Source organism: Diceros bicornis, chromosome 11 (genome assembly GCF_020826845.1).
Source record: "Diceros bicornis minor isolate mBicDic1 chromosome 11, mDicBic1.mat.cur, whole genome shotgun sequence".
In the NCBI taxonomy this organism is placed as follows: Eukaryota; Metazoa; Chordata; class Mammalia; order Perissodactyla; family Rhinocerotidae; genus Diceros; species Diceros bicornis.
Genome location: NC_080750.1, coordinates 63,373,177 through 63,387,764, shown reverse-complemented (window position 1 = coordinate 63,387,764; position 14,588 = coordinate 63,373,177). Strand labels below are relative to the sequence as shown.

The following is a 14,588-nucleotide window of genomic DNA, read 5'->3' as shown; positions in this document are numbered from 1 at the left end:
GAGCTGGAGAGAGGCCATCCTCGGGGGAAACAGTGGGGCCAAGTCTGTGTTCTGGCCGGAGAAGGCAGTCATGTCTTCGTGTATCTCTCATTTCGGTTATGATGCAGACAGCCAGGAGAAGGGGATGAATAGGGAATTGCACATCCTTTCGTTTATTTATCTGCTCCAGCTAAGACACAGACATGTGATGAGCAGCCTGGAAGTTGAGATCAAAGGCTGGAAGATCTTTGTACCAATTTGGTCTGAATCCCCCAAGTATCTCGGAGATGGGCAACTCCAGCTCAGCCTGGGGTGAATTACAGAGAAGGGCTCTGATCCACCAGGGTCAGATCAGGCAGTGGCTGACGATGGTCAGGGATGGGGGGCACGGAACTCCCTATAACTCTGGACAAGGTGATGCATTACCTAATGTTGTTTGATGCAGTGGACTGGCTGTTTTAATAACAAACTTTACTTCTTGGTAATGAGGAAACAGAGCGGGAAATATACGTCTCTGGTGTAGAGTATAGATCCATCACCTTCGGGACAGACCACCAGATCACCATCACTTTCTGGGCGGCAGCTTCACCTAATTTTAACCAAAATATGGTATGATCAAGTAATCAACTTTTGTGTCCCACACTTAGAGATTGACAGCTAATGTCCATATAAGCAGGACTGCAAAGAGACTGTTAACAGCACGGGTCAGATCGGTGCGGTGGGGTCCCAGGTTCTTGGTCTACAGACACAAAAGAATTTGAGAGTGGACACACAGCAGAAGTTTTAACAGAGGAAGATTTATTAGCAAAGTGAAAGTACACCCCCAAGCGGAGGGGCGGGCAGGCTCGAAGGAGCAACTGCACCAAAGTTGTGGTCAGTGGTTTTGGAATGTGGGTCCGGGGGTGGGTGAGGGTCTTGGAACGTACGCCAACGGCACATTGTCTCCACCCTCACATCGAGAGGGGGAGATTTTTTCCTTACGTAGGCATCTCCGGAACTGTCGTGGCAGTGATCCCCCTGGCGGTGGAGGTGGGGGTCAAAACCACAATGCAAAGGAGGGTATAATGAGGCTCGGGGCTGCTCTCGGTCAGGGGCGGCGGTGGGGGGGGTGCGGCGGGGGGTATGCTGCACGTCAGAAGAGCCGCTGGCCGGTAACTAGGAGGTTGCACCTGGTGGAGTGACCTTGCTCCCAGCTCATATCTAGCTTCCTGCCTATCTCAAGACCACATAAGAAAAAAGAAATCTCCCAAGAGGAGAAACAAGGAAGTCTTTCATCGTGGGGGTAGGAAGGAGGGGAGGGCCGTTCAACCAGTCCAACAGCTGAGAAGCAGACCCCTAGGCCTTCCCCTCACCTGAGAACCAGAACCAGGAAGCTTCTCAATTCACACAGAAGGGAAACCTGATCAGGGAGACGGACGCAGGAGCTGATGCTTCCTGGGGGCTGCATTTCATCCTCACTAGGGAAAGGAAGACTTGCTCTTGGGGCTGGCAGCTGAAGAGAAAGGCACAGACAGTTCAGCTTGACAGGAGCAGAGAAACGCCAAGGGACACTTGCCTTTCTGAAGCGCTCGGATGTTGTCAGTCAGCTCTTGCTAGAAAAGAAGCAAATGTGAAACTAAAGTCCAAGTCAGTGGAAGGGCTTTTGATGCAAAAGGAGCCAGCAAGTGGAGCTAAGAAAGAAGAAAACTATTAGAGAGGTTAATGAATGCCAGAGAGACAGAAAGAAAGAGCCCTAATGGGAACTTAGAACTCATCATTTGTTTAAAAGAAAACCGATGTTTAAAGGCAGGGTTTAATATTTTCTCATACTTCCTTGTCTCATAAAGATACTTGTTTTCACATAAATTTGGTACTAGATATCCGTGGCTATTGATGGTTATGTGGGGAGTGGGGACTATCTGGGTAAGCCTTGGTGTTTGAACCACATCCTATAGAAGCCATGCTACCATCTCGACTGCAGGCCCAGGGTAGCAGGAAAGAGGAGCCTTTTCTGAGAGCTTTCCTTGCTGTGTCACCTTGGGCAACTCACCTCTCTATGCTTCAGTTTCCCATGTGTTAAGCAAGGAGAGCGGGCTAGACGGCTTACACTAACCATTCCAGTTCTAAAGATGCTGTTGTTCTAAATCCCTTTGCAACTGTGAGGTTGGAATCCCTTTGGAAAGTGTGAGGTTAAAGTTTCTTGACACCAACCAAAGGTGCCTTTCTGGGTATCCTCTCCCAGCAGCTGCCCCACCTCTACTCACAGGGTCCTGGTCATCTGTTCAGTGTGGCACAGTGGAGCACCATTTATGGGAATAAGTCAAGTCTGCTTTTGAGCCTCTCTGAGAGAACCCCCCGTCCTAGGGAGAAGCTTGTCCCCGATGTGGGTTCCCTGAGCAGGGCTGGTCTGCACCGTGCCAGCTGACCCTGTTCTGGCGTCAGAGGTAGCTCTACCTTCAAGTTCCAGCCTCAGCCCAAGCCCTGTGATGGTCTCAAGTTCTGACCCCATCCAAGGACTTCCAGTCTTGCCCCCTAGCTGAATTAGAAGATCGAGGGGCACACAACAGCTCAGAGGACATCTGGGGATGCCCGGGGTTTTCTCTGAGGGTCCCAGAGGGATCTAAGAAGACTGAAGGGACGTGCGCCGTACTGGAAATGTGAAGCACCAGGTTTTCATACCAAATCTCTCACTAATTAAGTAGGCCACCCACTCGTGTCTGGAGAAACTGTTAGTCTCTGGAAACAGAAAAAAAACTACCCCCAAAGAAAGGCCAGTCGAAGGGACATAGCTGTGTGTGCCCTTCTCACTAACAGGCGTCCTGGGGAGCTGGGAGAGTCCTGGGTCTCAGGCCCGTTCCCTCACCTCCTGGTCAGGCTAAGCTTAGCTCGATGTTAAGACAACAAGGCTTCTCCCTGAGTGCTCAGCAGAGGTGGCTCACACAAGATGCTCTCAAAGACTGAGAACATTTTCAAAAAGCCAAGCCCTGGGCAGAGGTTCCAGGGGCAAGAAACAGAAGCACCGTCTTCAGACCTGGTCAGTATAATTGCATGTGGGGTACACACACACACACGCACGCACGCACACACGCACGCACACACACGCCTGCTGGAGCTGGCGGGTCCGTGGCGCATGTCAACCTCGGCTCCCTCCCCATGTCAGTGACGGCTTCCTGCAGATGCACACAAGTCTGTCTCTTTGAGACTCAGCCACAGCATCCCTGCTAAGCACACAGGCAATGGAGCCGGACTGCCTAGGTGAGGATCCAGCTCCATCATTTACCAGCCTCGTGGCCACCTCATGCATATCACTTACCTCTCTGGATCTCAGTTGCATCATCTATAAAATGGCAATCATAAAAAGTATCTACTCATAGGGCTTCTATGGGACTTGAATGGGTTCATCCATGTAAACCTCTTAAACTAGTCTCTGGTACACAGTTGGGCCCCCCAAAAGTCTTAACTAGCACTGTGAGTGTCATCAGCACCAGCACCATGCCCCACACTCACTGCAATACCCGCTTTGCTCCAGGACCCAGAACCACTCACGACCTGCCGCTCCACGCTCTCTCAGGCCTCCATCTCTTGGCACTGGCGGTTCCACTGCCCAGAAATGCCTACTACCTTTCTCTTTCAGGCGAGCTCCTATTCATCCATCAAGACCCATATCAAATGTTACCTCCTCCATCATGTCTCCAGAAACAGTTACTTCTTCCTCTGCACACATATTTATCACAAAATTTAAAATGCACTGCACCAGACCACAAACTCCTGAAGGGTAGGTGTCTTTGTAAAACCATTCCCAACACAGCGTCTGGCCCACAGCAGGTGCCTGACAAATGGTGGTGGGGAATGCCAGGGGAAAGTGGTCATCAGAGCCCTATAAATAGGATAACTCCTCAGTGTGGGCTTAACCAAAAATGCAGACTCTGGCGCTATGTGGGTATAGCAAGTGGCTACTCCATCCCCTGCCAATGTCCATGTGGAAGCATCAGGAAACCCCAAAAGTAAGGAAGATAGAGCTACTGACTCTTGATCCATGCCCCCAAACCCAGCCCCAGAGATGTTCCTCCATCTTGACATACCCAGTTGGAAACCACCACCGCTCCCTTCTATCACAGCCTACACCCGTCCTACGAAGTCATGTCGATTCGCTCTCCAGGACAGCCCTCAGATCTGTGCACTCAGCATCACTTCCCAACACCTCCAACCCCGGAATCTCACACCTGCCCTCCACAGCAGCCTCTAACTGCTATTCTTCGCTCAGCTCTTGCCCTCCAACCTGCACAGCAGGAAAGGAAATCTGCTTTAAAAGTCAATCTGGGGGCTGGCCCCGTGGCTTAGCGGTTAAGTGAGCACGCTCTGCTACTGGTGGTCCGGGTTCAGATCCCGGGCGCGCACCGACGGGCCGCTTCTCCGGCCATGCTGAGGCTGCATCCCAGATACAGCAACTAGAAGGATGTGCAACTGTGACGTACAACTATGTACTGGGGCTTTGGGGGGAAAAAAAGGAGGAGGATTGGCAATAGATGTTAGCTCAGAGCCGGTCTTCCTCAGCAAAAAGAGGAGGATTAGCATGGATGTTAGCTCAGGGCTGATCTTCCTCACACACAAAAAAAGGCAAATCTGATTGTTTAGCTTTCCTCCATAACGCTTCCCACTGCACTTGGTATAAATCCAAGCTCCTCATGGGGCCCAGCAAGCACTGCCTGGTGGGGCCGCTGCCTTCCTCTCCATCCCCCTCTCACATCACTCTCCTTCCCCCTACTGACTAGCCCCAGCCATGCTGGGTCCTTTCACTTTCTGGAACAAGCCAGGCTTTTCCTACCTCAAGGCCTTTGTATATGCTGTTCCCTCTGCCGGGAAGGTTGTTTCTGCTCTTCTAATAGTTGGTGGCTTCTCATTGTTTATACTCAGTCTAAATGTCAGCTCTCTGCAGAGGCTTCCTCTGACCGCCCCCACCCCAAAGCAGGCTCTCTCCACCCCCCGCCCCATATATCTGTCATCTCAGCACCATGTTTGTTTGCTTCAAAGCGCTTATCACAACATGTTGGCTGTCTAATTGTTTCTGTTCTGTCTCCCCAGAGAGATAGGAGACACAACTATGTCTGTCTTCGGCACGTAGTATGGCACATGACTTAGTGCATCTTTGTTGAATGGCAGACTGTATCAAGTGCCCATAATAGGCCAGACAAGGTGCTGTGCCGGTGTGTGTGCAGCTCACTAGAACTTCAGGAAAGGTAGTTATGATTGGTGGTTACGAGTTAATGGTTAATTTCCAGGTAGGAAATTAACTTGCCCCTTGTCATAAAGCCAGTAAACAGCAAAGCTGGAATGCACACGCAGCTCTGTCTGGCTTTTCTCGTGACGCCGGACTGCTTTCCATACACATCACAATCCAGAATACTGGCAAGGCTTTCAGCAGACACAGCACTCACTACTGCTGTAAATGGCATGTCAGGTAATATGCTCCCTCTATAGCTTTATTTTTATCTTTATTAAAACTTTCAAGACATCAGATTTAAGGAAGATCCTGCTGAAATGCCCAAATGGCTCCAGCGTAATATATATATTATGATGATGATGATGATGACTATTATTGTTATATTTTCACTTGAGTCTGGATTTACGGGAAAATTGGATACAAATCCATCTTGCAGGCTGAATATTGCACTGTTAACCCAGCAGTAAGTGAGGAGTAGAAGGTGGAGAGACGGCAGAGGTGACAAATGTGGGAGACGTTGGCACTGGGCAGGACCAATGAAGAACTCCCCTGTTACAGCAGTAGCGGTGTTTCTAACCATCTATGAGCATGAACGGTGTAAAGTGGATAGGGGTCATCAAAGGCCCACCAAAGCAAGGCCAAACAGCCATGGATCTCACTAGAAAACTTGTAGTGGAATTCAGAAAGTGCATAAAGTGGCAAGTCTACCACCACCACCAACCAAGTGGCCAGAAGATGTAGGAGGCACTTGACAGAGGTCATGTCATTAAATGCTCAGAATGACCATCTGGGGTGTGTACCAATATTATCCCCATTTCAGAAATGAGAAAACCGAGGAACAGAAAGGTCAGTAACTCCCCAAGGGTCAAACAGCTCTCAGGTAGTGAGGCGGAACACCACTCTTTCCACGCGGCCATACTCCAAGCTCTCCCACGGTTGGGAGATCCCACGTCCCCGACAGGTCCCTCCCAGGTCACAGACTTTCTCCCCACTCCTCCAATTTCTAATATTTAAACTAATTTTCTTTAAAGTGCATACATTTTCTGCAGCTTTTTATGGAAAGAGAGAGGGAGGCATCTATTATTATAACAAAATAGTCCAGCGACGAGCAGACATTCTAGAAGTTAAGTAAGAGGAAAACGCCAAGCCTCTTGCAGTCTGCACTCAGCGATGCAGCAGACCCCACCCATGTCTTCAAGATGCACAACCAGCTGCGAAGGTTGCCACCGACCTTTGTTCCGCCCAGCAGTTCCCAAACGTATTCAACCACGAAAGCCTATTTTGAGAAACAGTAATCCCACACTCCAAACAAACGTGGGGCAGTGCTCACCCCACCGTGAGCGACCGGCACAAAAAGAGGCGCATGTGGGAGGAAGAGCCGGGGGCAGCTTCCCCGGGCGAAAGCCCCAGAGTGGCCTGGCCTGACCCTCGTCCTCCCTGCTCCTCCCCTCAGGTGTCTCCATGGTAGCCGCCCGGCCTTCACTGACTTTGGAGCCCTGGGCGCCCATGTCAGGAGGCCACTAGGAAGCAACATCTGCTGCCCGTGGAGTGTCCTCTGCAGGGAATTCACTTCCAGCCCCTCCATGTTTACAATCTGAGAAGCTCTCACAGAAAGGGCAGGCCCAGCAAGGAGGCTGGGACAGGACGACCCACAGAGCCAAAGGCAGAAAATCTCCCCAGCACCTTGCCCGCGCCTCTCACCACCGAGCCCTGGAAGTGATAAACACACCCCCTTAGGTGCCTGCAGAGCTCAACAGTTTACAAAGTGCTCCACGTGCATTATAACATTTCATGCCCCCTAAAAATTAGGCATTATTGTCATTTCCCCTGTTATTCCAAAGAGGAAGGGGGGCCGTGAAAAGGTGAAGGGCAATGTCCAAAATCACAGCAGGGTGTAAGTGGTGGCCAGGACCCTGGTCTGGGACGAATGTCCTATGAGGAGCTCACTCCCGCATCATCCTGCCACCTGCCCTGTTTGTCTATTTTCAGGGCCAGGATGTGGCCACAGGTTGGAAGAAGAAGGATAACTTGGCTGCCCTGGTGACATGGGGCAGGGGGCGGGCAGGTGGGGGTGGGGAGGAAGTGGATTTGAAACTGACACAGCAAAGGGCAGTTTAGACGGGGGTCTCAGACAGCAACAGGGTTGGGAAAAGGAGCACTGGGTTGGGAGAGAAAGGAGCCCCACCCCAGCCCCAGCAAATCTGCCCCCTGGAGCACGTTGCCCTGGGCTGGGGAGCTGCAGCCTGCGGGGTCCAAGGGCAGGCCAGGTGCTGAGGCTCCAGTGAGCAGGAAGGGTGCCTGTCACATGTGAGCCTAGAGGTGAGAACCCAGGAGGCCAGGAGACCCCACTGGCCAGGGAGAGACCGGGCATGGAGAGCAGACCCCTCTCCCCCAGCTGCCTTGCTACCCCAGATCGTACATGCTCACACCCTCTGGAGTCAGGGACCTCTGGTCTGAGTCCCTTCAGCAACATCTCTGCTTGAATACTCCTGGTGATGGGAAACTCATTACTTCATGAGACAGTCTTTCCATCACTGGATAGCTCCTGCTGTTTGAAATGTTTCTTACACGTTGAACCAATAACAGTCTCCCTGTAGTTCTCTCCACCTTTTGGGACGATCACTCTTCCCCCTGGCAGCCTTTCAAACTCTGGGATTCACCTCTACCATGTCTTTCCCCGACTAAATGTCCCCAGTCTCCCCGATGTGTTGCAACCTCCAGCCCCTCCTCATCCTGGACCTTCTCCCCTGCTGGAGCTCCAGTCCTCTGAAATGTGCTCTGAGACACGACCATGGCTCGTGCCAGCTGGGCTGACCATCGGCGACCTGGTGTGAGTCTGCCTTGACCAGCGAAGGGAACCTCAGAAGGGCTTCTCGGGCAGCCAGGCGGTGCCTGGAGACTTCCTGCTGCTGTAGAGACCAGCGCTGTCCGGACTGGGCTGGGGGCTTCTGGGGCTCCTCGGAGACCATCTGGGGCGACAGGGGCCAGGAGCGGGCAGGGGGGACCAGTGGGCGGGGGGTGCGGGGTTCTGGACCTCCTCTCCCCCATCTAACTAGACAGAGCTACTTGAGCCTGCTTCATAAAGGGGCTTCGACATAAACTCTGCTGGGATGCAGGAGCACCACAGCTTAAAAATGCCGAACACCACTGCTGCCGCCTGACATGATTCAGTCCTTTTGTCATGTGCCATCTCTGAGCCATCTCCCCTGTCCCGTACATGTGCGAACATCTTGGCTCAGGCCAGTGTCAAAGAAAAAGGGCTGTCCTCTCCAACTGGGAGACCCAGGGCCCTGGCTCTGCTGCTCCCAGGGACAGTGAGACCCCGGCTCTGCTCTGCTCACGTGAACATAGCGGTCTTCCGCGGGCGGAGCAGCTCGCACACGGGTGTACGGGAATGTCTGCACCACTTGTGCACTCTTGCCGTGGGCTGGGTCAGCATCGCTCGGGGCCTGGGGTCCTGAGGACTCAGGGTCAGGATGGGCGATGCCCATAGTGTGTGCTGGGCGCTGAGCGTGCAGGAGGCAGCCACCAGGTGGTCCCCAGATGGGGGGCGGGCAGGGGCCTGTCCCAGCCCACGGGAATGTCGGTCCCCCAGCCTCCGGGGGTGGGGCACTCACAGGGCAGCGTCTCGGCGCTGTTCTTCTGGATCATTATGTAGAGCTGTAGCACCAGTTGGGGGGCGCTCTCCAGGAAGGTCTCGAGGAGGCGCAACATGTTGACGTCTGCATATTCGTACATCATAGCCCAGTAGAAGCGTCGCTGGTGTTCCTTCCGCCGCTGGCTCTGAATCCCCAGGTACATGGTGCGGATATACCTGCCGAGAGAAACGGGACAGAACACAGAGAGCGTGGGTGGCGGTGGGGGCTGTGGAAGGGCCCTGCCATCCCCCAAAACCAAGAGCCTTCTGTGCTGGGGTCCCCTCCTTTGCTCTGAGGTCTTCCAGATACTTGGACCAGCTCTAGGGGTTCTCCCAGCCCACGGACGTAGTGCTAGGGCTTCAGGGTGGGCTGGGGTGAGGGGCAGGCCAGGAAAGGGGTCTGACCTGCCGTGTGACCCTAGGCAAGTCTTCCCCCTCCTGGCCTCAGTTTGCTCATCTGGAAAATGAGAAATAAGAGAGTGGGACCCAATTATCTCGCAGGGCCCTCCAGTGAAGCATCGTAGGTGAGCTCAGAGGGCAGGTGGGCTTTCTCAGGTTCAGGGTCCCAGGGGGAACATTCCAGCAGGGTTTCCACCTCTACTGCACAGCCCTGCCCCTCTCTGGAGAAGGAAAGGAAGAGTATTAGCACTTGTGAAGTTCCTACTAAAAGCCACTGGCTGGCTGGCCATACGTTGCCCGGGTCCCAGGTGACAGGCGGGTGTAATCCCCATGTAGGACAGAAGTGGGACAGCTGGGCTCACTTGACCAGGCTCCACATCCGGATGGTGGAGCCACTAGGAGCTGGCCCCAGGCTGCTGGACACCGAAGCTCGCTCGTACACTGCCCTCCACGCTAGGGAGGCATAGAGCCTGCAGTGGCGCTTCTGTCCAGGTGTCACAAAAATGCACTGAGCCCGCTCCATCGAGGAGGGACAAGGGGCAAAGGAAGTGGGTGCAGGTGGAGGGCATGGGCTCCGGGTTCAAATCCCAACTCTGTCATTTGCTAATTGTGGGATCTGGGACTAATTACTCCAACTCTGTGTCCTTGTTTGTCCTCTTTAACGGGGAGAAGAATCACGGCATTGTGGGGTTGGTGGGGGGATTAGAGACAGAGCATGCGTGGTGGGCACGCATTCTGGGTGTATGTAAGAAATCCCCATGCCTCATTTTACCTGAACTTTCGGAAGCTGTCTCCAAGCCACAGTCAAGGGGAGGATTAAAAATACCGTCTAAGTCAGCCAGCGGTCTCTGAGGCCGGGCCAGGCCAGAGGGACCGGCTGCACCAGGCCAAAAGCAAAGTACAGAAAGCATGCGCCCACAAGGGCCTAGTTAGGATCAAGAACAAGAACCATAAACCGGGGGCTTCAGCCAACTCGAGAGAACCACACGTGCATCCCTGACCGTCCCCTGGGAATGTATGTCACTGTGCCTTCTAAAGTGCCGAGCCTGAGGCACAGACGGTGAGGGCGCGGCTGACACCCGGTGCGGTCTTCGAGCATTGTCAGGGGCACACTTGGGGCGGCTGAGCTGTCCCTCCTCTGCTCCCATCACCACTGCCAGCCTGGACCCACCACCATCCCCCACGCCTGGCTGGAAGCAGAGGTCCCTACCAGGTCTCCCAGCACCCACTCTGGCCCACAACAGCCCCTTCTCCACACAGCAGCCGAGGTGCTCTTTGAAAAGCACAAATGCAGCCATGTCGCCCCCTTCCTTCCACCCTCCCATGGCTTCCCATACGCTTAGAGTAAAATCCAAGGCCTCCCCACCCCGCACCGGGCTCATGGGACCTTGCCTGCCCTCTGACCCCACCTCTCGTTCTCTCTCCTTTCTCCCGTCTTTTCTGTCTCTGTGGAGCACGTGAGCTTCTCTGTCATTTGTGCCATCTCCCCAGCGCTATGGATGTAGAAGGAAGACTCCCGTCCCCCAGGGCCGAGAAGTCCTGGAGAGTCAGCACTGCCACAGCACGCGAAGGTGGCCCATGCCCACGATTGCAGCAAATTTATGAGGTGTCATAAAGCCGGTCACTGAGAGGGGCTCTGTGTCCCCCCGGGAGCAACGGGGGCAGTGGGGTGTTGCCCAAGACCCTTGCATCGATGTTACAGAAGCCCATGCTTAGAAGCAAAGATGCAAAAGCGTACATTTGTAAAACAATTTAAAACTGTAAAGTGATGCTCCTCTCCAATTCCAAAGCAGTGGGCCTCCCTCCAGCGCTCTCATCATGTACCGGACCCACGATGACAGTGTCCAGGGTCCCCTTGAGTGTGCATCGGGACTGAAAGCAGCCCTGCGGAACCAGTGGTGTGACCTGAAACAGACGTGCACCTGACACTGGATGCAGGATACTGCAGTCGGCTCTCTGGATTCCGAAGAGCTTCTGGGCGACTGTGTCTCTGGGGGGACCCACCCAGGGGCGCTGGGATGGATACCTTATTTCCTTCTGGACACACTCCCTGGAGTGAAAACTGAAGGGAGGAAGGCCGGGAGGCAAAGGGACTGCAGTGGCGCTCTGGGGGGGCAGAGGGGAGGGCTGGGTGTGGGGGGGAAGGGCAGGTGCCAGGTCCCCTGTCAGGGACGCCCAGGCCAGTCACTTCCTGGAGTCCCTGTCACGCCTTGTGGGGCAGGTCTGGTTATCGTCACTTAACACATGGGGAAACTGAGGCTCTGTAGTGAAACGAAGCACTGAGTTCTGGTTCTCTCCGTGTTCTGTCACTCACTGGCCGTGCACTTCCCACGCTTCATTGCCGCTCCCTGGGCCTCCCTCTGTGAGTTTCCAAAATCAAGGGACCAGGGGAGAGGCTCGGAAAAGGGCAGGGAAGATGTTGGACCTGACTTGTAAAGCTCCAGGGTCACTGAGAGAGAGACAGAGGTGGAGAAACAGAGACAGAAACAGAAAGAGAAAAAGAGAGAGACACAGAGAGACAGTGACAGAGAGACACAGAGAAACAGAGGAGACAGAGACAGAGAGAGAGACACACACAGAGAGAGGGAGACAGAGAGAGAGACACAAACACACAGAGAAGAGGCACAGAGGGACAGAGAGAGAGACGTGGGAGGGAATGGAAAGAGGGAGAGAGAAAGGAGAGGGAAGCAATGTGAAATTTGGGGCCTGAAGGAGAAGACTAACAGGAAGAGATGAGACAACCACAGCCCCGGGCAGGGAGGGCCCACTGTGTCACAGGCGGTTTGGGAGGGGTTGGGGAGGGCAGACTCTGAATCAAGGGCGGAGGGAAGGGGCAGACTGATCAGATCTGGTGGTGGTTGGGAAGGCAGAGCAGCAGGGGACAGGGTGCACTGGCTGAGGTGCTGAGGCAGGGCTGCAAGTCCAGAGGCTCCCCAGCAGCACCCAGAACAGCCATGCGCCCAGCGGAGCCTTGGTGCCATGGGTCTCCCAGGTCAGACGTGGTCTCCGTGATTCCAAACTCAGCTCTACCCATGTGTGGCACCTGCAACACACAATGCCGTGAGCCACGGACTCCCACAGGGACCAGACCACAAATCCATACTCTCTCAAGAGTACACTCAGACCACAGGCTCTGCCTCTCCTAGCCTCACAAGGTGGCCCAAGGTGGAGAAATGACTGTGAGGCAGAGCCAAGCCTACCTATCCAGGTCCCAGGCCAAGGTGACACCAACAGATTCACCTAGGTCTGCCCTACCAGGGCAAAAAGAGCACTTGATCTGTCCCTGCACCCCTCATTTCCCCCAAGCCACAAGCCCCTCTGCCCATCATGGCCAGGGCATGAGCCCTGAACATGTTGATTCAACTACAATGTCTGCCAGAGAAACCAACTTTGAGTTTCCTCTGCGAGAGCATCCCAGGGTCTGGGAAGAAACAAAGGTGGGAACGGGCGAAGCCAGTGCCTCTCCCCCACGCAGCCCCGTGATGATGAGCGATCAGATGCCGGGAGCCCAGGGTGCACCAGGATCAAGTCCAAAACTACATCTGGAAATCATGCCTCCTGGGACACCAGCTCACACAGCCTCCCACCCCGGAGTAGGAGCTAAATCACAGAGTCCAGTTCAGGATTTCCAACAAAGTGCCTTTGACCTATTCTGCCCCCTCGGGCTCCTGCACCCTCCTCTTCTATCTTCAAGTCCTGAGGTTCCCAGGAGACAACTGAGGGGTGTGTGTAAAATCCACAGTGGGTCTAGGTAACCTCTGGGGCCGCTCAGCCCACTGCTCCTTGCTAAGCATCCAGCCCCTGTGCAAAGACAGCCTCTGCTCACGGCCACAAGGTGGCGCCAGACCCTAAGCCACGCAGGAAGGCTGCTCCGCGGAGATCTCATCCCCAGCCAGCGGCCTCCTAGGGCCTGCACCCCTCTCTGCAGCAGCGTCGGGGTGCAGGGGGCGGCAGGCGAGGCGGAAGGCAGGCCCGCCGAGTCCTCATGGGAAGACACGGTGTCTGCAGGAGACACAAGGTGGGCTGCTGCTCCCCCAAACCCTCATTGTCTCCCCATCCCTGGCAGGTTCCAGAAAGCACACCTCCCCCAGGAAGGCAGCTCAGGAGAGAAGACACCCACCACTCCTCCTCCTGGATTCGCTTCCACATCTTGTGTCACCTCTTGTCACACCATCTCTCTCTTAAGAACATCGGATCACGAGGCGCACGGGCCTAAAAGCCACGGGGCAGCGTGTCATCGTGGAGCAGTGACTCAGGAGAGCCGGGCCTGGTCTGGGTCTACAGGACTGCTCGACCTTGGGCATGTCACCGAGAGGTGGGCCTGCGCTCTCCACCGTCACGGGGGCTGACTGCAGGATCTCTCAGCTTCCCCCGACAGTTTATAACCCCGTCCTCCTCTGAGCGAGCGGCTTCACAGAGCCTGAAGCCTGGCCTGGCATCTTTGCAGATAACAATACCTGCTGTTTGTGTGGCCCTCACACGTGCCAGGCGCAGTTTCTGAACATTTTGTACTTATTAACTCACTCGATCCTCGCAACAACCTTGTGAGGCAGACGCAATATTGCCCCCATTTTACAGGTGGCGAACTGAAGCACTGAGGTGAAGAGATGCACCCGGTTTACCCGGTTAGGTAGGTGGTTGAGCCGGGCTTCAAGCACAGCAGTCTGGCTCCAGGGCCGTGCTCTGAACTCCTACCACGCACCTCCCACAAGTAGGCCGTTCGTCTCTCTTCCTCTGAACTCAGTACAGAGGAAAAGCGCAGTACGCCCGAAACACCTGGGCTCTCTTCCAGCTCTGTCAATGGCTGTGTTCCCTTAGGGAACAACTCTTAACCTCTCTGAGCCTCAGTTTCCTCATCTATAAAATGCCTGGCCCGGAGCAGGACCCAGGACACGTTGAAAGATTGCGTGCATGGAACCATGCCCCCTCAGAGGGCCCCAGGGGGCTCACATAGGTAATGCCTGTGAGAATATTCTGGAAACCAGAAGCCACAGATGGCAGCTATTACTGCCCCGGGAGGAGCTCTCCTCCTGTCTTTCCCTTCAATCTACTTTGCTTATTCTCCTCCCAATTCTATCTCCTCCCTTTACTTTGTAAACCATGGAATTCTTTAAAGCTCCTTACACCTGCCTCCAGGAGAACTCTCTAGTTCTCTGAGCATATTTTCACTTCTACACCAGCACTTTGAGGGGGACACATCTGTCATCTTCTTTTTCCCATTGGCTCATTGAGGCTCAGAGAGGCTTTCCCCAAAGTCGCACAGCCAGTCATGGTTCAGGCAAATCACAGAAGGTCTTGCCCAAACTATGTTGCCCCACTGAGAGTTAGCTATAGCTCTGCCTTAAACTGGCTGGGATGGGAAATGTCTACCAA

General features: G+C 54.3%; 1 protein-coding gene across 1 annotated transcript in view; it reads right to left on the bottom strand.

Moving 5' to 3' along the window:
- Positions 1-14,588, bottom strand: part of XKR6 (XK related 6) — a 310,208-nt gene that overhangs the window by 16,521 nt on the left and 279,099 nt on the right. Inside the window, exon 2 of the mRNA XM_058550406.1 lies at positions 8,797-8,993. Coding sequence (XP_058406389.1) covers positions 8,797-8,993 — 197 coding nt within the window. The remainder of the gene's footprint in view (positions 1-8,796; positions 8,994-14,588) is intronic.